General features: G+C 32.6%; 2 protein-coding genes across 9 annotated transcripts; both read right to left on the reverse strand.

Annotated features, from left to right (window-relative positions):
- Nucleotides 1–346: 346 nt before the first annotated feature.
- Nucleotides 347–18,101, reverse strand: LOC111707780 (inositol monophosphatase 3). Of its 8 annotated transcripts, none has more exons than XR_002766527.1 (17): nucleotides 18,012–18,101; nucleotides 15,940–16,062; nucleotides 15,643–15,698; nucleotides 15,348–15,388; nucleotides 14,199–14,316; nucleotides 13,634–13,729; nucleotides 13,076–13,126; nucleotides 12,515–12,581; nucleotides 11,953–12,033; nucleotides 10,704–10,843; nucleotides 9,758–9,832; nucleotides 8,834–8,867; nucleotides 8,382–8,453; nucleotides 7,323–7,447; nucleotides 6,347–6,407; nucleotides 1,614–1,844; nucleotides 347–780 (listed from the first exon to the last, which is right to left on the reverse strand). XR_002766527.1 is itself a non-coding variant. In XM_023480934.1 (17 exons), exons 1-16 carry the CDS (start codon nucleotides 18,012–18,014, stop codon nucleotides 4,272–4,274), a joined length of 1,200 nt encoding a protein of 399 aa, XP_023336702.1. In that variant the 5' UTR covers nucleotides 18,015–18,101; the 3' UTR covers nucleotides 1,792–1,844; nucleotides 4,238–4,271. The 8 variants fall into 8 exon arrangements, 7 of the variants coding, with proteins under 7 accessions (XP_023336697.1, XP_023336699.1, XP_023336700.1 ...); XM_023480934.1 differs by lacking the exon at nucleotides 347–780 and adding an exon at nucleotides 4,238–4,328 and having other exon boundaries at nucleotides 1,792–1,844; XM_023480929.1 differs by having other exon boundaries at nucleotides 347–1,844.
- On the reverse strand, nucleotides 18,013–23,776 carry LOC111707779 (RNA polymerase II-associated protein 3). Its single transcript, XM_023480928.1, has 8 exons — nucleotides 23,608–23,776; nucleotides 23,389–23,450; nucleotides 23,058–23,157; nucleotides 22,217–22,598; nucleotides 21,240–21,626; nucleotides 20,643–20,773; nucleotides 19,097–19,167; nucleotides 18,013–18,203 (listed from the first exon to the last, which is right to left on the reverse strand). Exons 1-8 carry the CDS (start codon nucleotides 23,696–23,698, stop codon nucleotides 18,117–18,119), a joined length of 1,311 nt encoding a protein of 436 aa, XP_023336696.1. The 5' UTR covers nucleotides 23,699–23,776; the 3' UTR covers nucleotides 18,013–18,116.
- Between the last annotated feature and the right edge of the window lie 684 nt (nucleotides 23,777–24,460).

Genomic DNA, 24,460 nt, shown 5'->3' on the forward strand with positions numbered 1-24,460 from the left:
AAATTTTACTATCAGCTGAAAATCTTCTAATTTTCTTTAGATAAGTTTTAGTTCCATCAGTAGTTCACGTTACTGCCTAGGCCAGTGCTTGAATTTTAAACACATCAGTTTTAGATAAAAATTAAACGTAAAATTTCATTCCACAAATTCATAAGGTTTTTAATTTCCGAATCCGTTCAGATGCATAGGAAAACTTCAATACAAAAATAAACATCTATTTTAGAAAATATATTTAATGCAAACAGAAAAAATCGACATTAATTAATAATCTAAATGAGCTCAAACATAATTAGTTAAATACATTTATATAATCCACAACCATTGAGGTACAGAAAAATTTAAAAGATCTGTTCACATTTCATTAAATAATTCACATTATAAACCTATTTTTAGGGATTTAGGGAATTGAATACAAAACACAAAATAAAAGTTCACAAAATTTAACGGAAACGAATTGGGTTTTCTTGTCAAAAAATTAGTATCGGAACTTGCAGCCCCAATAAGGGATATCTTTAGACGTTAAGATTAATTTAAGCTGTTTCCTTACAAAGTTATTGTCAAAAATGTGAGCATTAATCTACCAAAGCTATTTATAAAAATACAGATTATTTTTTTTCGCTATGATAAAGTAAGGCGTTTTACAATTAAATAGTCACAAGGATAAAAAAAAACTATCACAATATGAAATAATCACTGACATTCCTCCAGCTTATGTTATCATTAAAAATTAACTTTTTGTTTTAAAATTGAATAAAATTCAGTCAGACGTAATACTGGTAACTAATGGTAACCAATGTGTAACAAAACCGGTTCCAAAATTATCTGCTAATATTGATAGATTTTTTAGTTTTGACGTTTTGGCAGAAATAATTATTAACTATTGTACAGGGAAGTTCATGGAATTGTACTTTACCACGGGTTACTAAGACCAAATTTTCACGAAAACTATGAAGAGCGGGTCGTTATTATACTAAATTGCCCCGAGGAACGTTATGTAACTCAACATCCCATTGTTGGGGAAATCAAGGGTCGGTAATGTTGGTCAAAGGCGGTAAAACAATTACTAAATTAATTATTGGAAATCATTAAATGATTTTAAAAAAAGGCCATAAAAACCAAAAACTAAGAGGAAAAAGGACTAACTGCATCAATGGAAGACGATTTATTACTAAATCAATCAAATTATTATTAATGCATTCACTTTTTAATTCATTCATAGAGTGATCAATGATCATTCTCAAACATATTTTATTTGTAGTGACCCTGCTTCCAAAAAAGTGATAAATCTTAAACAATGACAACAAAAAATGGTAAAAATTGTATATATATTCGCAGTAGTCTGAGTTTGGGAAATCCATAAAATTAGGACAGGGTTACCCACAAAGGATGAGACTGTAATGTTGACCTGCAACTCTTTAATATCCAAAATCAGTTCTCTGTCTTCCATTATTTCTTTTACATAAGTAAAAAGAAGAAAGTGTACACTGTACAGCTGTAGGGGACTATGGAAATGTGAGAAAAAGCTTGAATGAATATTGTACAGGCGTCTTTTAAGTCGCATACTTGGTGTATAACCCTGTAGGTACTTGAAACTTAAATCCCGCAAAGGTCACCATGTTTATTGAGAGTCTCTGTAAACCTAGGATTGAATAAGGATTTAAAAAACAGTTTTGAAGGAAATGATTTAAATCAATTTCTTATTTATTCCAGAATTTGAAAAAAATGAAGTTTCATGATCACGGTTTTCTTAGTCTATCTCTCACTAAGGTTTTAAACGCGGCACGTTTTTCAGCAGTTTTGCGCTTAGTTTCAACCATCAGTAGGGACAGCTTGGCTACATAGTTCTAGAAAAAACAAAAAAATCATATTTTGGCAAAAATCATAATAAACATGTAAAATTGTAGGTTCTATTATAATGTCAATCCAAAGTTTCTTTTAAAGGGAGAGACCGGTTAGGCATGGTAGTTGAACTGAAAATACAGTATTGTATGGAAAAACTTTAAGATTCATTTGATACCAATGCACAGACATTTTTACGGTGTACAATTCTTAAATAAGAGCGTAAAGTCATTTATAATATATCACCAGTTGTTTCAGTCAGCAAAAGAAAAGTTTTTTTTACAATTATTTAATCAGGACAAAACGTGTAAAAAAGTATTTTAATGAGTGTAAGTGCATGGAAGTTGTAAGGGCGGCTAGGTTGACTTAAAATGATACAGATTAAAGACTGAAGGGTGCCTTGAAGGATTCGTTTGAATTGACGGTATGACTAATTTGCTGCTTAGGAACATATTTCTTAAATGAAATGATCGATGAAAGCCATAGTAGAAGTTAGAACCGTAGAATCGATTATTGCCTTTGCTGTTTCTATATTATTCGCAGATTTCTTCAAAATGTCGTCTTCACAATAAGAAAGGAAACCTCCAAAAAGCTGAAAGAATTTGCATAAACCTGCGAGATTTTAAAAAGAATTTTAATAACTTATTTTCAATGATATAAGTTCACTATTTTTCTCAACCTGTCTGTACACTACAACTAGTTCGTAGAATAGTATTTGTTGTTTTGTCCACGTTATTTAAGAATTGAAAAAAAACACGTTACTTCTGCTGGCTGAAACAAACGACTTTACGCTCTTATTTAAAAATTGCACACCGTAAAAATGTCTCATTGGTATCAAATAAATCTTGAAGTTTTTCCATACAATACTGCAATTTCAACTTAATTACCATGTCGAGCCGGTAAACTCCCTTTAAATATCACCCTGCAAGAGGACTGCAAACTTTAAAACTGTATCGAAGTTTAACTATGTACACTATGCAACTGTTTTCAGAATTCTTGCATGGTGAAACTTTCCACATCCAAATAGTAACAATTTTATGTATATTCAAATCATCTTCAAAAAAGACTAAATGCGTTTAAAGGAACTAAGGACTAAGTTGTAGCATGCTGTTTCGCTACTTAGCGAATTCCCTAAAGACCTAATGAAATCTACAAGTACCGAGTGGTATTTCTCTGGATAGGATTGTAAGGCTTCCTTCTCTCAACGCTCTCCATAACACAAGGATGATAATAAGGTTCCGAACGTTTATTTCTCTAAGCCTTCAATCTAAATAATCTTTTATAAGCCAACAGAAAAAGCATTGAGTGATAAATCATACAAATATAGCAATAAATCCACTCAGGCATTAAAAAACTGTGGCAAGGAACCCATACATTACATTATACAATATCAACCATAACCGAACATAAATAAACAATAATCATATAAATATAATCATAATTACCGCAGTGGTCCTAGAATATTCACACGGTTTAATAAAAGACGAACATTACATGAAATACAACTGTATACTGAAGTAGAAACTGCTCGCTCCTACGCAGGGAACTTGCGCATGCGTAGTCGGACGGTAAACAGCTTCTCAAACTAGTTCTTCACAATACGTTCTGTACAGACCGTCAGGGGGAACTCAGAGAATCACAGGGGTATCACATAGACTTCATGAACGCAGCGTAGCTCGCGTAACACATGCAGTCAAAATAATTTCGATCTTATAAACAAATAAAAGCAATTAATTTGTAAAAATAAATATTTTCAGGGATCCATCTAGTTTGTATTAACAAAGGCAGATAAGGCTGAGAATAAAACTTATATTCTGAGACTCTGATACTTCAAGAATGCCTTGATTTTTAAGTTTTAAAGTTTGCTTCCATGAACCCCCCCAGACAACTATAAAATAGGATGACAACTGCTTTACACAATAGTCCAATCAACATGAAGCACAGCAATTGTACACTGTACACTGTACAGTGTACAGTGTACAATGCATATGGACCCATCACAATATGTACAGTGTACACTGTACAATGTCCAGTGAACAGTGTACAGTGTACAATGCACATGGACCCATCACAATACGTTGATTTTCAAGTCATGATAATCATAAAACTATTTGCTTTGTAACAAAATAGGACTGCTTAAATGTCGTCTTTCTATTTCACAGTTGTATTGGTTCCACTGCACCGTCTGAAATTGAAAAAGTTGTCAAAATACAGTCTAAGAGGAACCCTGAGATCGAATTTTAAGGATATGAGCCTTCTGCGTGTTCAAATTTGAATCACCGATTCAAATCCTTCCTTAATCTTTAACTTTGCATCGGTGGTGGTTCAAATTTGAACCGGCAGTAGGAAGTTTAGCAAAACAGCTCAAAATTTAATTCTGTCTCTGAATTATTAGTACCGATAATATTTTAATGTTGAACAGTTTTGTCGGATCAGGCATGCTTTCTTTTAGTTTCAACCTCCAGAGTAGACAACTTCTCAACATAATCCTGGAGAACACAATTTAGGGGTGTATATTTTATAGAAATACCACCCTCCTTCCCTTGGAAAGAGGGGGGGGGGGGCGGGGATGATTTTTGAGAATTTGGGGGAGAAAATGAAAAATCTGAAATTAAAAAGCAATTTTTTTATTCTTTTAGATACTTATTAAATACTTTTTACCTAAAAATTAATTTGTTTTCCCCAACTAAGCGAATAAAACTGTAAAAAAATGTTACGCTCTGCGCAAGCATAAATACTTTCTTGAGTAAAAAAAAATATTTTCAAAAGGAGGGGGGGAATTTATTTTTTGAGAAAGTTTACAAACCCTGACACAAATTGATCCTTTAAACCAAGGAAAATAAATAACATCCTTGTTTACATATAAAGTGTCAGAACAGCATCAAGTTTCTTTAAGAGCACTATAAACAGAATATTAAAAAAGTAACATATCCGATTAACAACTGCACCCTTAACACCTTAAAGAAGATATGGAGGGAACTTGACAGAAAAATAATTGAGTCAAACAAAACGCCTTGTCACTGTCAAGTTCCCTGCTTGATGTTAAGCTTCAGGGAGTTGAGGTTTGTGATCTTCTTCTCATCCAACCTCTGCTTGATGTTAAGCTTCAGGGAGTTGAGGTTTGTGATCTCCTTCTCATCCAACCTCTGCTTGATGTTAAGCTTCAGGGAGTTGAGGTTTGTGATCTCCTTCTCATCCAACATCTGCTTGATGTTAAGCTTCAGGGAGTTGAGGTTTGTGATCTCCTTCACATCCAACCTCTGCTTGATGTTAAGCTTCAGGGAGTTGAGGTTTGTGATCTCCTTCTCATCCAACATCTGCTTGATGTTAAGCTTCAGGGAGTTGAGGTTTGTGATCTCCTTCACATCCAACCTCTGCTTGATGTTAAGCTTCAGGGAGTTGAGGGTTGTGATCTCCTTCACATCCAACCTCTGCTTGATGGTAAGCTTCAGGGAGTTGAGGTTTGTGATCTTCTTCTCATCCAACCTCTGCTTGATGATTATGAATAGCCCGAATGTAATCTATTGGCACATTACGACCAAGACAAGGTTTTGTGTAGAAAACTATACATAGTATACAAAAAAGACTGATCAAAACAAAGTTTGATATTGATGAAACTTGAACCAAAGTAGTACATATATATAACCTTATATAAATAAACTGTTTTATTCATGTAAACATCGTAGTTCAGCTTTTATAAGAATATATTCAAAAGTCATGAGATGGAATTTAAAGAATTTGAGCCGCGGTTTAAATCCGCCAAATCCCGGTTTAAATTCAGCGCCGGCTTAAATCTTGAAACATTAGATACAATTTTAAGTGGAACCAACCATATTTAAACCACGGCTTAAATTTAAACCGCCGCTCAAATTCTTTAAAATTCGGCCACTGAACATTTTTATCTCACCCTTAGTACATGATATAACAATATCAAATTAAATTTCAAAACTAATATTTTCTTTTTTAAATGTAATTATTGGCTGATGTTTTGACGATTGTAAAATTAAGCATTAAATTCATAAAACGTAAAACATTAGGCCAGTATTTTTCTTAAAACTCTTTTTTTAATCGAGATGACCAAAAGGGGCAAAGGAATTGAGTTTTTGCCACAAACTCTGATTTTCTAATTCCTATAACTTTGCAACCCATTTTCCTAGACCATTAATTCTGTTAGATCAAATAATCTAAGTTTGAAATATCAAAGGTTTACATCATCAGGTTGCAAAGATATAGGGGTTAGAAAATGCGAGTTTCTGGCACAAACTCAGTTCCTTTTTATATCTATTTTTTTATTGAATTATCTTCAGTATTATATTTGTTCTTTAATATTTCTTGAAATTTGAAGTAAATTTATTTTGCAACAATCAATGCTGCCGCCTGTTTGCTATAATTTTAAAGGAAATATTGAGAAGAAATACAAAACCTGTTTCTTAATTCATGTTATTCCAAAATTACGAATTTAATTAAAATGCAACCAACACCGTGAGAAAATAGTATATTTGAATACCTTGTGATGGTAAAGGGTTGCCAGTACTCCACCAGTATTCTTCTCATTCCCCTCTACTCCACTAAACACGATTTTTTTTAAATCTTGAAAATCTTGAAAATCCGCGAAATTTTTCTTCTTCTTTGTTTTAAAATGTTTACAAAGAAAACATGTTCATAATTGAAAAAGAAGATGGGGGCGAAGCGCTTTAAAAGCCTAGTGTAAATATAAATTTAGCTTGTCTGTCTTCGTTAATTAGTTCGACCCCCACCATCACTTTATACACATACATCTAAACAGTTTGTTTTTAACCTTTATGACAGTAACAATCTAAAGGAATAATAATTGTCTTAAAACATTTTTTTAAAGTGTATATTTGCAAATTATCTTTTTTCCATCTGATAATCTGAGTTCGTTTCCCTTATGTCCATTTGACAGACCAAATTTTTATTTTGAATAATCTTTTTTGTTTGTTTATTTTCTTGGGATTTTTAACAAACATTTTTTTATACTTTTTTATCGATTTTGATGGTTATTATATCGTTAGAACTGACGAGGGTCAACCCAGACCGAAATATATTTTCAATAAATGTGGAACTAACATCTACTTTTTTACTCTACAGAGGTTTGGTCCATCACCATCACCGAATTTTAAACTTGTCTGTCTGTCTGTTGTGGGATCTCAAGTGACCCCAGGGAAGGTTCATGAATAATCAAAATTTTAAAAAGTTTTTTATTTTTGTAAAATTTTGAAAATGCGCGAAATAATATTATGAAATCCGCAAACTTTTTGTTTGATTTTGTTTTATACTGTACAAAGAGAAGATGCTCACAGATAAAGTCACAATTGAAAGTTGAAATAGAAGATGGACTTGAAGCGCCCTAAAAGCCTAGTAATATTATATTTCCTCTTGAAGTCCAAAATCCTTTATGGAAAAAATGGATCATTTAGACGCTTCCGACGTTGGAAACATCTAATTAGTGGCAGTTTATCTACCTGTAATTAATACTCTCCCCTTTAAGTGTTGTAAGCTGACCCCCAGCTGAGTTCAAGATTGCATTACCAGCACATATATCCCATTTCTTTATCAGTGTAGTGTGTACATACGCATCCTGGCTACCCTGCAATGTAAAAACGTAAAAAAAATTTAATAATTTTTTTTGTTAAAAATTGTATCAAAATAAAAATATAAAAAGATAAAAAGATAAAGCAAGAATTATAAATTTAAATGTTTAAAGTTTGAAATAAAATAATGTTTTCATTTACGTTAAAGATGAAATTTGTTGAAACTTTTGAAAACATCGGAAAATTTGAAAAAATACACTTTCACGAAAGAAGCGCACTTTTTAGATGGTTTTGATATAGAATAAAATTATTTCGAAAAATCATAATTTCATTAGGGGCCGGCTATGTCCTGTTATACGAAAAATGTTCAAGAATTATCAGTAAAAAGTGGCAATATAAAAGCTACCGCGCTTATTGAGTGCGCCATTTTTTAAAGATTACCTAAGTCTTTTCATTAAAAAAAGTAGTAAAATGTTAAACTTTAATTTTTTTCTTTCTATTTCTTTCTCCCAAACACAGCCTACTGGATACAAGGATATCTGTATATGTTTATAACTGGATAAATCTACCTTTAAAACCTCCCAAACTTTGTATCCAGCACAGCCTACTGGATACAAAGATATCTGTATATATTTTATAACTAAATATATACAGAGCAAATACCTCCTAAGCTTTGTATCCAGTATAGCCTACTGGATACAAAGATATCTGTATATATTTATAACTAGATATATCTACCTTTAAAACTTCCAAAGCTTTATATCCAGCTCCTCCAGCTGGATACAAGCATAAATGTATATATTTATAACTGGATAAGGTCACCTTTATAACCTCCCAAGCCTTATATCCAGCTCCTCACGCTGGATACAAGGATGTATGAACATATTCATAACTCGATATATCTACCTTTGAAACCTCCCAACCTTTATCTCCAGCACAGCCTACTGGATACAAGGATATCTGTAAATGTTTAAAACTGGATATATCTACCTTTAAAACCTCCCAAGCTTTATAACCAGCTCCTCCAGCAGGTGTAACAACGATATCTTGTCCTAAGGCCGACTATAAAGTCATGAAAACCATCACAAATAAAAACTACATGTACGTACAGGGGTGTCCCACATCATATAAGATTATGTACTGTAAATTAAGATTTAAGGGACTAATCAGAAATTAATCTTTTTTTAAAAAAGTATAAGGCTTATTTAAAAATTTTCGTGTAGAAAATATTATGTTTTATTATTAGTATTATTGCATATTTTGGTGTTAACGCTTGGAGATAATCCAATATGATATAGGACGCTACGTATAAACTTCTGCTTCATTTAGCAAATATAGGACGGAAAATTTAGCTGAAACCAAAAGATATCATAAGTATCTAGAAAAAGGTGAATAAGCCAGTGTCATATTTGAAAAAGGATTGTCAAGGTTTTAATCCTTTCCTGAGCTGTAGCATTTACGGAACCAGCGTGTGACCTTCATCAGATTTTATTAAATCTTAGAAAATGACAAAACAGGGTTTTGGAATTTGGATGGCTTCTATATTATGAGAGAAGAACCGGTTCGAATTGAAATGAAAACAAACAAAAAAACAAAGGGACTGTAGACGTAATTTTTAGTGAGCCTCAATTTATAATTATGTCTAATTCACAAAGGTACCCTTTGAACCTTTATCTTAGTAACAATAAGAGAAATATTTTATCTTTAAAGTGTAAAATTATGTCAATTTTCTTCATTACTTCTGCAGCATAAATCCACAAATTACTATAATGCAGAAATCACAATGGAAAATAATCAATGTAAACGATGGAAAAACAAGAATATCTCATTTGTTGTTAATCAGACAAAGGCTTAAAGGATAGCGTTCTGTAAACGGAATCATTTGTAGTCAGGTAATTATACAGACCCGTAATAAACAGGAAAAGTAAAGCTGTCCGACTTCTATATATAAATTTAGCTTGTCTGGGTGTCTGTTTGTTTGTGTGTATCCAATAAACGTCAAAACGGCTGAACCGATCAGGCCCAAATTTTGTGTGTGACCTCACGTGACCCCAGGGAAGGTTTATGTAAATTTTAAAAATTTGTGCTTAAAAGTTTTTTATGATTGTAAAATTTTGAAAATGCGCGAAAAGATATTAAATGAAATCCGCAAACTTAAAAAAAAGTTGAAACAGAAGTTGAAATAGAAGAAGTCTTATTAAAGGGTCAAATCTACCTTCCCCCCTCCTCCCCTCCCGACCCTAGTATTATAAAAATGACAACGTTCATTGGATTGGCGCGGCAAAAATCAATCATACAGGGTTATTCACAAATGATAAGACTTCAGAGACGACTGTGGATCAGATGTCTTTAGATTTAATATTTGCCTGGAGACAATAATTCTTGCTTTAGAAATATCATGTTCTAAACCCTTACCCGCCTTCAGATCATCATTAACACTCCTTAAAATAAATAAAATAAAATATAAGTAGGGACGCCCTACTCGAAGTATACTTAGGAATTCGTCAATTTTTTCTTTCCAGGGAGGGTTAAGCACCCGTTTGGGCCTCAAATTTTCCTGAAAACCATAGATTTTACTATTTATTTTAAGTTATGTTATTCGCAGAAGAAAAAAAGGATTTTTTAAAGGTCACGGTAATATGCCAGAAGATTTTGTGGCAGACACAGCTTGTAATTGACTAACAAAATCATTTAAAACTTAAGTCTATATTAAATGAGCTGCTATAAATGATTTAGTTCTTAAAAACTACATGTTTCAAGTTTACAACAGACATCTGACATTCTGCCAATCACAACTTTGAATCACTGATCTAAAAGCATTTAGTTTAAATGCACAAAAATAATTTTGTATACCATAAAACCCATAAAACAGTAATCGAAAGACGTCTGTTGAACTTTAGTTCAGATCTTTAAAATTCCAATGATCATGAAACACAGTAGTTATGCAGTAAACACAGATTCACCTCACAGAATACTTATTATAATGCTTGAATGTCGTCGTCCTCTTCCACAGTTTTGTGGGTCCCACTGTTTATCTTTTAAATCACTTCAGAAGGTGTAATTTTTTCAAAAATGATTTTAAAAGATCTGGAAAAAATAAAAAATTGGGCGTGAAAAGGCAAATTTTTTCATCTTTAATTTATTTATTTTTCCCTAAAAATCATTTATTTTCAATAATTCATCAGCGAATTGAACCCCTAAAAACATGTTGAACATACATCACTTCTGAAGAAAAAAAACTTCAAATGAGGGGGAGGGGAAATAATTTGTCAAGAAAATACATTAAACAGTGTACACCCCTGAAGCACTTACTTAGATCTGTAGTCAGGTCCAGCCCATCCCCAGGCGGTCAACTTCTCGAAGGGTTTATGAATAATACCAATCACAGGAACTCCGTTGATTGCCACGCACACCATCGTTGTAACAAAATGACGCAGGTTTTCTGTGTACTCCTTAACAAGGAACATTAAAAATGCGGGAGTTATACTTTTCAGCAATGTACACACAATTAAAATTTAACAACATTAAAGAAAAACTCAAATAAAATTAGGAGAAATATCTTTATAATTAACTAGTTGAAGTGTCCGGCGTTGCCCGTGAAATTTAAGAACTGAAATTATTTTTTAAATTTTAAAGAAAAAATATTCAAATTTTGTTTAGCCTATGTTACCACTCGGTCCAAGGGTTCTCTCAAACAATTTCAGCCCATTTGGTTCAGCCAGCTATAGCTGACATATAATAAGATAAATATATATAAATATATATATATATACAGGGTGAGTCAAAAAAAAGTGTGATTTGCGGCGCCTGGTGCAAAATTGTAACTTTTTTTGTGCAACTCTCCTGTATGGTGTTTTTTTTTAATATTTTTTGAAAATTTGTATTTTTTTTTGGTACTTCAATGGCCCAAAAAAAAAATCCGCGAACCTTTTTTCTTTCAAAATCAAAAGTTCAGAAAACAAAAATGTGTAAATAAATTGTTTCTATCGAAATCTAAAATTTTAAAAAGATTGAATTACAGAATCTCAGAAAATTTGCAAAATTGTAATTAGAAAATACGCCATTTTCAGTTCTGGTATAATTTTTACGGAAAAATTGTTTTTCAATGGTTCTCAAGGTTTCAACTGAACAGCGTATATTTAATACTTTAGAATACACTAAGAAGAAAGGAACTAGAGAATTTAAATAACTTTTCCTTAAAAATTAGCCAAGAACTGAAAATTGCGAATTTTTTTATTACAATTTTGCCAATTTTCTGTGATTCTGTGATTCAATCCTAATAAAATTTTAGATTTAGAGAGAAATAATATGAATGCAAGTTTTTGCTTTTCTGAACTTTTGATTTTGAGAAAAAAAAACGATTCACGGATTTTCTTTTGGGCCATTGGAGCACCAAAAAAATTACAAATTTTCAGAAAATATTGAAAAGACACCATACAGGAGAGTTGCACAAAAAAGGTACAATTTTCCACCAGGCGTCGCAAATCACACTTTTTTTGACTCACCCTGTATATATATAATATATATATGAGCGAAGAGCTTTATTTTATAGAAATAAAACCTGTGTAGCGTCTAAAGGATCTATCCAAACAGAAATTTCACCAGGAGGAACTAATGTATCATCATCCACTATAGATTCTACCTAACAGAAGATAAAACATCTTAAAACCTCATTTTACAATTAGTAAAAATACAGAGTGAAGTGTTAATTCTGAAATGATAACAATGATAATAACAATAATAATAATAATAATAATGAAACAAAAACTTTTTTGGTCTAACACTGATATTTTATAATGATAAAAATGCATTGATAAATATATATTTTGAGCCGAGACGTTTAATATATACGCTTTAGGGATTCCTTCTACAGTTCACTATATAACCTACCTTTACATCACCTAAGACTAATTTTAAGAACACAAAAATTTACCAGTATTTTCTTTAAAAATTCGTTAATAATTTTTCAGCATCCAAAAAGGGTGTTTAAAGATAAATCTTAGAACAACAAAGCGTTTGACTGAATGACCAAAAAACTCAGTTTAGAAAAAAAAACTTAGTTTGAAATAAAAGTTTAGAAAACTAGCTTAGGTTAAAAAACTCAGTTTAGAAAAAAACCTTACTTCCGGATTGTCTAAGCTGGGCATCTCTACTGTAGAGAGATCCACTTCCTCTACGTCATGTTCTTCACTAAATAAATCATATTTTTACATTTCTAAACATTTTAAAGGGACAGAGAAAATATTTGTTTCAGTGACGCTTTATTCTGAAACGAGCTGTCCACATAACTTTAATTTAAACCCTCCCTTTAAAGATTTATAACCCCGATTCACAACGGTACCCTTTGAACCTTTGTCTGAGCAATATTAACTTTTATATTTTATATCCTTATTTTCATAATTGTATTGGTTAATCTAAATTGAAGTTTTACTAATCAATTTTTAGTTAGAAAAACAAGTATTTTTTACTGATTTTTCACCAGACAAAGGTGAAATTTCTGCAGAACAGTTAAACAATGCCCGATGTTTTTTCATGTTGTATAAAATACAAAGAACTTTGTTATAGATTTGTATAGATTTTTTAAATGTATGGTCTGAAACAATTCGTTAGCAAGTCCTTTCAGTTCAAACAATCTATATTTTTAAAACATAATTCATCAAACTAAAGGTATATTTAAATCTGACCTGATAACATTTATGTGTGGAAACGCCTTCTTTATTCCCCAGTACATTGCCCTGAAAACAAGAATTTTGATTACTGATATATACATCTTATAACACCCCGAATGCAGTACACATTTCGAAGTGTAGTACACGTACACAAAAAACTTTCCAAAGTTCACAGTGACAAAAAGAGTGTATTTTCATTCCCCTGAATTTATTTTCATTCCCCTGAATGTATTTTCATTCCCCTGAATGTATTTTCATTCCCCTGAATTTATTTTCGTTCCCCTGAATGTATTTTAATTCCCCTGAATGTATTTTCATTCCCCTGAATGTATTTTCATTCCCCTGAATGTATTTTTATTCCCCTGAATGTATTTTCATTCCCCTGAATGTATTTTCATTCCCCTGAATGTTTTTTCTTTCCCCTAAATGTATTTTCATTCCCCTGAATGTACTTTCATGCCCCGAAATGTACTTTCCACTCCGATCCCATTTGAAATCAGAAATAGATTTTTATTGACCCAGTAATATTTTTGTATGTTAATTTGTATATATGTGAAGATTCCATTGTACTACCTGTGGGAGAACATGTCTCCATTAGTTTTAGGATCATTAGCTCCCTCTTTTGTTTTTCCTTTACTACTCTCTCCTATATCTGCTTCTTCTCTTACCCTGGGATAAACATAATAATGAGAATAATAAATAATAATAATAACTTTGATAATAATGATAACAAGCTCAAGTGCCCAGCGTTGCCCCTGGAATAATTTATATATGAGCGAAGAGCTTTATAATGATGATAATAATGCTGATAATAATTAAAATTAAATGATAATGATGATGATAATGAATGATGATAAAAATAATGATAATGATGATAATGATGATAATGATGATGATAATGAATGATGATGATGATGATGATGATAAAAAGATGCTAATGGTGATGATAATGATGATAATGATGATAATGATGATTATGATGATTATGATGATAATGATGATAAAGATGATAATGATGATAATGATGATAATGATGATAGTGATGATAATGATTTTGTAAATTATAAAAAAAATATTAGTTATAAAACAAACAAAAAATAAAACAAATCATGATCATAAAAAAATGACTGACAGCTACCTGACAACCTCTATCCCTCCCTTGACAGCTGCATGAATGGAGACAGCTAACAGCTGTTTCAAGGATATATTGGGATGCGGAGCTGTGGATCTTCCCATATTAAAGAACACTATTAGTCCTAGATAAATAAATTCAAAAAACGTTTTTCAATACACTTAAGTCCAACCATTTAAAATAGAAAAAAGTCTGGGGGACGAAAAGTAAAAGAAAAGAATATCAAAAAAATATATACAATTAAATTAATTATTTTCGGGAACTCTATTAATCATAAACAAATTTATTCATAGACCAATTTTTAATCAAAATTAATCCAAAGAGTATTTTGTAGAACAAAATAAAGTGCAAGGGGTAAAAAATAGAAAAACAAATATGTAAGTAAATTAAGTATTTTTTTAGGAACACACTTAATCCTAGATAAATTCAAAGAACATTGATCAATCCACATAAATAAAAGAAGTTTTTTGAAGAACAAAAAGAATTTGAAAAAAGTCTGTGGGTTCAAAATAGAAAAAAAGAAATGATATAAAAAATATGTAAATAAATTAAGTATTCAAAAAATATCATTAATCCTAGATTAATAAATTCAATAAATATTTTTCAATCCAATTTAATCCAAGTGTGAGTGAGTGTTTTGTAGAACAAAAATAATGAGAAAAAAGTGCGGGGGTGAAAAATAGAAAAACATGTAAATTAAGTATTTTATAAAGAACACTATTAATTCTAGATAAATAAATTTAATGAACATTGATCAATCCACATGAATCAAAATAGTGTTTTGAATAATAAAAAAATGAAAAAAATATTAGAAGAATTATCTATGTAAATTTGGTATTCTATATAGAACATAGTTGGATTCATAAGAAAAAAATAAAAATTTTTCATGTGACTTAGGAACTCGAGGAATATAGTATAGAGTGGAGAATTGGACTTAAAATTTCAAGTGACACTCAATTTTTAATTCTCTATACCCTTAAAATATTTGTTTGAACAAAAAGACACGAGATATCCATAATCATGTTCACGCTATACAAACTTGAATATATATTTTGAAAGAAAATGTACCTACTATACCACAGATTAAGAAAATGTACCTACTATACCACAGATTAAGAAAATGTACCTACTATACCACAGATTAAGAAAATGTACCTACTATACCACAGATTAAGAAAATTGCCGGAGGATTCAACCTGAACCATGTTGTGTGGTAAATCAAAATCATAAAAACATAATTAGCTTTTTTGATATGACTTATATTTACTTTGACTTTATCTGTTTTAAAATATATTCTGATGTGAAATTTGAAAACCTGCTGAAAATGTTCATTGCTAAAAGTTAAAAAATTATTTGATTAATTCCAAAAGTTTAAATTTCATTCCTTTTGTTAGTTCAAAAATGTAATTTTTTTTGTTATATCTTTTTTTAAAGAATACACTTCACATTCCTAATTGCCCCACCGAAGTTCACCATTTTGGAAGGTGTTGATAAATTTATTTGATCCTAAAAAGGAATGAATTTGTTATTAATAAAGTTTTTAAAATTTTCATTTACTACTTCTAGTCATCCCTGACCAGTGACCACTCTAACCACGTAACTAGTTTTCCCTGACCACTCTATCCGCTAACTAGTTGTCCCTGACCACTCTATCAGCTAACTAGTTGTCCCTGAGCCCTGTACCCTTTACCACTCTATTCGCTAACTAGTTGCCCCTAACCCCTTTATTGGCTTGGCCCCTTTATACCTGATTACACCTGTCCTCTTGGAGGTGGTCCCTAAGGGTCCTGGCCAACCTCTGATTGTCTCTAAAGGTTTTTATATCTGAAAGAATTGTCATATTGTGTTCCACTAAACACGGTTCACCAAACTGTGCAATTTAACAATACAGAATTAAAAAAGGCGGCCTTTTGGAGCAAAACATAATTACTCCTTTTAGTTTTACCCTTTATCGATAAATAAGATGATTTATCAGTTTTAAATAATTTGTGATGTGTATTTACTCCTGGAAAACACTTGTAGAAGTAAAGAAAGAAAGATGGTCTAAACCGAATCATTAAATTCTAATATTTAGTACAGCTGTGCTCAGAATTCATTTCTTCAATTTAATTACAAGTTAAACTCCTAATAAAGAGCAAAAAGTAATTTAAGAGATTAATAAAAATATTATTCAAGATGGGAATTTTAGAATGGAGGACAGTAGTACAATTAGAGTTTTACTGCTCAAACCAGTTTAATATAGTTCAACTCTTTGTTACTAATTCCCATCTTTGATCTTTTTCATTTTGGATATAAAACTAATTGTAAAAAGATGGTAGAGACAAGAACAAAATATATAAATTAACTAATAGACAACTGATATTAAACTAACACAGGTGTCCGTCATATTGCATGAAAATAAGTAATATCACCTGAAATTACAAGCAAGTAACCTACATCAAGTGTCTATATCTGCTAACACATTAGGAGGGGGGGGGGGCATGGCGGGATAAGTGTACTACTTAACTAAGTATACTCATGCTTTTTTAAGGGTCATGCCCGATTCATAGCGTACCCTTAACCCTTTATCTGATCAGCTATGCTGGTTCATAGCGTACCCCTAAACCTTTATCTGATCAGCTATGCTGGTTCATAGCGTACCCCTAAACCTTTATCTGATCAGCTATGCTGGTTCATAGCGTACCCCTAAACCTTTATCTGATCAGCTATGCTGGTTCATTACGTAACCCTAAACCTTTATCTGATCAGCTATACGGATTCATAGCGTACCCTTAAACCTTTATCTAATCAGCTATGCGGATTCATAGAATAACCTTAAACCTTTATCTGATCAGCTATGTGGATTCATAGCGTACCCCTAAACCTTTACCTGATTAGCTATGCGGATTCATAGCGTACCCTTAATCCTTTACCTGATTAGCTATGTGGATTCATAGCGTACCCTTAAACCTTTATCTGATCAGCTATGCGGATTCATAGCGTACCCTTAAACCTTTATCTGATCAGCTATGCGGATTCACAGCGTACCCTTAATCCTTTACCTGATTAGCTATGTGGATTCATAGCGTACCCCTAAACCTTTATCTGATCAGCTATGTGGATTCATAGCGTACCCTTAATCCTTTACCTGATCAGCTATGCGGATTCATAGCGTACCCTTAATCCTTTACCTGATCAGCTATGTGGATTCATAGCGAACCTTTACCTGATTAGCTATGTGGATTCATAGCGTACCCTTAATCCTTTACCTGATTAGCTATGTGGATTCATAGCGTACCCTTAAACCTTTACCTGATCAGCTATGCTGGTTCACAGCGTACCCTTAAACCTTTATCTGATCAGCTATGCGGATTCATAGCGTACCCTTAAACCTTTATCTGATCAGCTATGCGGATTCATAGCGTACCCTTAATCCTTTACCTGATTAGCTATGCGGATTCATAGCGTACCCTTAAACCTTTACCTGATCAGCTATGCTGGTTCATAGCGTACCCTTAAACCTTTACCTGATTAGCTATGTGGATTCATAGCGTACCCTTAAACCTTTATCTGATCAGCTATGTGGATTCATAGCGTACCCTTAAACCTTTACCTGATCAGCTATGCTGGTTCATAGCGTACCCTTAAACCTTTACCTGATCAGCTATGTGAATTCATAGCGTTCCCTTAAACCTTTACCTGATCAGCTATGCGGTTAAAATTGTCGTTTAATTCTAAAAGGGTTCAAAGGGTAACGATGTGAAAAATAGTAATGTAAACGAAGTGTTGCTTGAAATGATCATAGAAAGGAAAATACTAAATGTTTCTCGTTAACGCCACCATTTTTCAATTCTGTATTCTTAATGATAAATATGCAATAATGGGCATACTCGTACAATGTACATTTGCACATATGTACAAAACAAACAATATTGCAGTACAGTATTAAACAGAAAATAGGGTTTTCATCTTAGTTTGTTCTTCAAGGCTCAATTCGTCTCCACACCGCTTAATAAGACTTCTAACATTCTCCTGAGAAAATATCAGATATTTTTTTAATGGTTTAAATTGAAGACTTCTCCCCCATGTTTACAGATCTAGAAATAAAAACTTGGAATGAAACATTAATTCTTCCTTAAATAGGATGAGCAAGATGCGCATAATGAGGAAACAGGGGCAGATACAGGAGGGGGCGGCAGGACCTTCGCACCCCCCCTGACAGATTTAGCGGTGGGCGTAAAATAAGCATGCATAATGAAGAGAGTGTGTTTCTTTTCTACACATAGTAGACTGTGACGTATATAAGGTTTGATTAAAACTAGTTTTGTATGCAAAACAATAAGATAGGTTGTAATCAAAGGAAGGAATTTTCCTGGGTTGGGTGGCCTTCAATTGGTTCCTGAAAAGTTCTAATACGTCAGAGTTAAATGTATACAAACCATATTCTCAAATGTTTATTAACATTTTTTAAAGAAATATATGCCTTCAGTGAGAACCAGAAAACTTTGAAGTAGGACGACAATATTTAGACTTAAGTTATGACATAGAATATTCCAATAAACGTGAAACATAGCAATAATGCAGTGTAAACAGAACCACTTAATCCTTTAAGAGTTTTAATAAATTAGTAAGTTTGTAATAAAACTCTTTGCTTTGTAAAAACATCAAATACACTTAAGTATTGCTGTAATGTCGTCTTCATATGCCACAGTTTTCTGGTTGTCACTGTATTATAATATTACGATTTTGAACGATTGTTTAAGGCCAATTGTCGAATTCTATCTACCCGATAAAAAAGCATGATGCTCAGTAAATATATAAGATTCTCGAGACAAGATTGGAATTTACAGATCCACAGAAATTTTCTGTTAAATTAACCACCCCTCCCAAATTTTTTTTCATGAGTTTAAAAATCTAATATTTTCCTTTTCAGTTGAATCTAAAAACATGGCGAGTGTCGATATTCTCGGAAGGAGGACAAATCCACGAACTTGAACTGAAAATAAACACAATTTTAATTTTTACGTTTATTTTGGCATCTAATTCAAAATGGTAAACAAAAAAGAAAGAGGTAAATCATTTTGCAAGCTATATGTCCCCCCCCCCAAAAAAAAAAAACGGTGTCATGTCAGTGGGACTAATGGTCTATTGAACTAACGTTCAAAAGAGATTTCATTTAAAAAGCGGTAAATCCGATTCACAACGGTACCCTTAAAACCTTGATCTGATCAAAAATGTGGATAATCGTCGTTTTAACCCGTTAGAAAACTGTTTGATTATGAAATTTCCTCCTTTTTTTTAAAATAAGAAGTTCCAAGTAAACCACAATTGGAAATAATCTCCTTTATAAATGAAGATCATTGAAACCTCGTGATTTTTTATCAGACAAACTTCTTCAGGTTACCGTGAATCAGACATGTCACTCTAGACATGGAGTCATTTGAAACCACCCCAGCAGTAACTTTAATTGAAAAAAAGTTAGATGAAAAGTGGAGGAAAAAATAATTTTGAGGGCAGGGGGCGCAGTGGGGTATTTTACGGGGTGGGGGTGGGGGGTACTTTGTGAGAATGGGCAATTTAAATGTATTCTGCAGTGCTTGAGATCCATTTAATTTTGATGCGGACCCGGATCCTTGATCCGCACAAGAAGAAATAAATCCGGATCCAGGTTATTACTTTAAAATTTACTGAATTTTTTTAACAAACCGGATTTTTAAAATTTTGTCATATTTCTTTGATAATTTTTATGTTATTACTTGATGAACAATTCAGAAATCATGAATTTTTATAATCTCTCTTTTTCAATAGTTCATATTTGGGTTTTGAGAGCAATTTTTTTTGCAGTTATTGTTGATATTTTGCCCCTTGGATCCGGATCCAGGAAGCCAAAACCTTGTGGATCCGGATCCTATGCACTAGTATTCTAAAATCATTTAATTTTGCAAAAATTGTATCCATTGATTGCATTGATTTATAACGATTTCAATTTATAATTATTTTTCCCGTTCATGTATTTTTCCTTGAATGGATCCTTTAACATCGCAATATTACGCACATTTAAGGTCATAGTGTACATAGGTAACACAGGAGACGTAAAAAACATATCCTTTACAGGTTTTTTTACAAAAAATTACAACGGATTTAGGATAATCTAGATATATATAAATAGATTCAAATGACCAATAATCAAAGATTTGGGGGCATCGCAAGCGCGCCTAAGTATTTGTTTTGTCTCTGATTCGCTAAAAATACCTAATTTAAGGGTTTTTACAAAAAAAAAGAGTTTTCCGCTGAATTTGAGAACTTCAACGCAATATTACGAAGAACTCTCTTTAAAAAATTCTAAATCAGCCGAACCTTATTTTAGTTGAATAAGAGGTTTATGGTGTAAACTCAATATTGCTGCCCCTCCCCCTGATATCCCATTGTCTGGGAGGAGGGGGGGGGGGGGGTGTGATATAATTAGCACACCTGCTGCAGCTGCTGAGGTAAGATCCCCTTGAACTAGCACTGAGAGTATCTCGGAGAATGTGATGGACTCCATCTGACTTTTAAATATGGCAGGATAGCTTGAAGTTAAAAACTGGAGAATATATTTCAGCCTAGTCATAAAGAATCAACTTTATCCACATTTAAATATGCCTTCTCAGAGGGGAAGGGGGGGGGTTACGGTACTGAAACTAGGATAGGAACATGAAAAATATACATTTAGACGAAATGGCATGACTATATCAATAATGGAAAACTGAATACAGCATTAAAAAATTCACTCCAAGCTCGTTTTTTAGGTTATTTTACAATATTCAATCCAAAAACAAATAAAATTAAGTTAACCTTTTTAAGATTTCAAAACGAAAAAAGTTTTTGAATTCCAGACTTTCCAATTCTTTTAAGCCTCTTATATTTTTATTTGAAAACCATTTTGGTTTTATTTCTTGATAAAATTAGATTAATTTTGGAAATCTATTTTGTAAATAGAATGATCCATTAAAAAATAAATGCCGAAATTAAAATAAATTTTTTATAATTTTAATTCCAATAAGTAAGTCATTTGATAAAGATGATTTCCTAAGTTGGTTGGATTTTAATGATCTCCAATCTCTATAAAACTGAGCTGATGCTTTAGGAACTGGAGGCACTGTTCCTTCGTCATCTGTTCCAGGGATCGACTCATTCAGTTCCTTTTCCACCCTCCGACAGAGCCCTGTGGACTTACTTCTGAACACCTCGGAGGAGCTTCCCTCCTGACAACTAATCGTGGATTTTTCAAAAATTTCAGCGCTTGCAGATTTTTCGTCGATTTCTGAAATTTTGAAGGATTCCGTTTCTCCTTCCACCTCGACAATCTCAATTCTTTTCGATAATTGGACTGGTTTTGTTGGTTCACTGGTTTTCTTATTCTCATTGTCAGCAGAAAATTCTTTAATCTCGATTCTTTTCAGGGGCTTCTTAGACCTAAAATATTCATAATCAAGATCTGTAAATCAATTCTGGGAAAATGATTACACCATAAATCCTTGGAATTTATGAAAAAATAAGATTTATAAAAAGACTTGATTAACTTTCACAACATATTTTACTTGTAAGTGAAGGATTATGAAATTTGAAACATAAAATTGATAATCTTACAACGATGTTTCTTTAAAGTGTATTTCATAAAATCCTTCGCCAGAGAAACACTGGATTGGAAAAAAAAATTTAATCAATCTTTAAAATTGGTAAACACGTTTTAAAGGACTGTAAGCGTAATTTCAAGTGACCCTCCATGCAATGATGGCATTGCCAAATTTCCAACTTAAACCTTGAAACCTTTAGCTGAACCATGATGTGGAAGATATTGTCGTTTTACTAACTTTAAGTCACTTTTGTAGAGAAACCACAATAAAAAATAATCAGTTTTCTAAATTACAAACTCAAATTGTACTTGATTAGAAAAAGCTTTTACAGGGCACCGTTGTGAATTGGACATTGCCATCTTTGCATGAAGGATCGCTTTATTTCACGCTTACAGTCCCTTTCAGTAAATCAGTAGGCTTTCAGTGTACCTGAGATGGGGTGGTTTTTGGATACTTTGGACGAGTATATCAGGGTCTGGTTCCTTCCAGGGCGCCGGGACGGGTTTCACTTCTCCGACTGGTTTTATCCTCTCTCCGTCTCCGGAACCCAGGAGTAAGGACGGATTAAATTCATTTTCCGGTTCTAGTCTCTCTGTTGCCTTGATGCTTGCAAACATACCTTTCATGTTATTTTTCAGATTTAGTTTCTCAACTTGAGCCTTCTCCTCCTTCTCCTTTTCTTCCTTAAAGTCATCTTTCTGTTCAAGTTTGTTCAATATTTTCTCCAGTTCTAGTTTAGCAGGTTTATTATTAGGTTCTAGCTCTAATATCTTCTCATAGTCGTGTACAGCACCCTCTATCCTACCCAACCCTAGAATATTTCAGGAAAAATTTATGTAGGAAAAAAATATTTTAATACTGTTGCTTTTCTTTAATATTGGCTACGACTTGGATCCCACCTAAAGAAAATAAGGATTAGGATAAGGATAAGCATAAAGATAAGGATAAGGATAAGGATAAAGATTAGGATTAGGATATGGATAAAGATAAGGATAAAGATAAGGATTCACAAATAAGGATGAAGATAGATAAGGAAAAGAAAAATAATAAGAGTAAGGATAGCAAAAAGAACAAGTTTATAGATACACCTAAGGTTAAACGTCCTTATTCTAATCCTTATTCCATATCTCATGGATAAGGATAAGGATAAGACTCCATATTTCATTGATAAGGATGTTAATAAAAGGACAAAGTTTTGATGATATGAATAAGAATAAAGAAAAACCATGAGGATAAGAAAAGGGTATAATATACATACTGATAACCCTACCTAGTCTAGCAGATGCTCTTCTCTGTAGAGCTTTAATATATGTTGGATCTAGAGAGAGGGACAGAGAGCAGTCTTGTTCCGCTGCTCCATACTGCTGCTTCTAATTACAAGGAGTTAATATAACATATATAGCTAGAGGGAGACAGCACTCTTGTTCAGCTGCTCCATACTGCTAGTATGATGAAACTACAATATTTTTTTAGAAATAATCGAAATCCTAAGTTTTGATTTTTAGGTAAGCGAAAAGTCACCAGAAAACAAAAACTTATTTTGAAATAATTTAAAATAATTTCACGTATTTGTCAATATTTAAAAACTGTTTAGTGTTTACCTTAAGGAGTGCCATGGCTCGATTGGCTGGTAGTAGAGGACAATAAGGATTTAGCTGCATTCCTAATAAATCAATCAATCAATCAATCAATAAATCAATCAATTTATGAATAAATGAATCAATTAATAATCAATTAATCAAATCAATCAATCAGCTAATGAATCAATCAATCAACCAAATCAATCAATCGATAAATACAATTTGAATGTACAGTCTGACCTCTTGTGTATTTCTCTATTGCCATATCGTAGTTTCCAAGTTTAAAGAAGGAGTTCCCTCTTTCCTTCTCAGCTACAGCCTCCTGCCTCATCCTCTCATCCTCAAGATCATCCTCCTCATCCTCAGAACTGGATTCAGTAGCCTCTAATCAATAAGAGATTCAAATTGTAAAGAAGCTTTCATGGTAAATGATGATCGTCATGTTGCAGATGATCATGGTAGATCAAGATCAGTAAAGACTTACTCCCTAATCCTATCTCAAGACGTGATCCGTTAATGCAAATGACAATCAAGGTAAAAATAGTTATCAAAACTTTGTTCGGAGATCATATAAAGAATTGGATTCATTAATTTATTACAATTGTTTGATCCACTTTATCATCTAGAGTGATCAGCATAACCCGGAGATCTTGAGGCTCCAAAAGAGGCTAGGGTTGTCTCACAAACACAAGCGTGTCAATAAACAGAACTTATTGAAATGTATTCATTTGAAGAAGATAATCGATGTTGAAACGTGATTTCAACTGATCGATCTTTAGATGCGGAACAGGACTGATACAAGATATCTTTACCAGGGCTCCACATCTACAGTTTGATCCTACTACTTATATTCACCTATTTACACCTCAGTCAGCTTTAACAAAGATCTTCCGGTGATCTAACGGGATCTCACGGTGATCTACAGCACACAGCTCGTCTGGAAACCCTCCTAGGTGTTGTTTAAATCTAACTTGTGTTAAACGTTAGATTACCAATAATTCCTATGCAGGCAGAAAGAATCTAAGGACGACCGTACGTTCATTTCTATACCACGTACCACTGTTGCTCTTGAGGGATTGTTTCCAGATCAATT

Source organism: Eurytemora carolleeae, unplaced genomic scaffold (genome assembly GCF_000591075.1).
Source record: "Eurytemora carolleeae unplaced genomic scaffold, Eaff_2.0 scaffold799, whole genome shotgun sequence".
Taxonomy (NCBI): Eukaryota; Metazoa; Arthropoda; class Copepoda; order Calanoida; family Temoridae; genus Eurytemora; species Eurytemora carolleeae.

Bases quoted from the DNA above. Each gene is read 5' to 3' on its own strand.
- LOC111707780 (XM_023480929.1), bottom strand. The intron at 12,582-13,075 runs GTCAGATTTAAA...TGATTTATTTAG, and splicing joins CCACACATAAATGTTATCAG to TGAAGAACATGACGTAGAGG. The intron at 1,845-6,346 runs GTATTCAAATAT...TGTTTTTTCTAG, and splicing joins CAACCCTTTACCATCACAAG to AACTATGTAGCCAAGCTGTC.
- LOC111707779 (XM_023480928.1), bottom strand. From the start codon at position 23,698: ATGAGGCAGGAGGCTGTAGCTGAGAAGGAAAGAGGGAACTCCTTCTTT. The intron at 22,599-23,057 runs GTAGGGTTATCA...GAAATATTCTAG, and splicing joins AAGAGCATCTGCTAGACTAG to GGTTGGGTAGGATAGAGGGT. The intron at 18,204-19,096 runs GAAAATATTAGA...ATATTTTCTCAG, and splicing joins TTTTAGATTCAACTGAAAAG to GAGAATGTTAGAAGTCTTAT.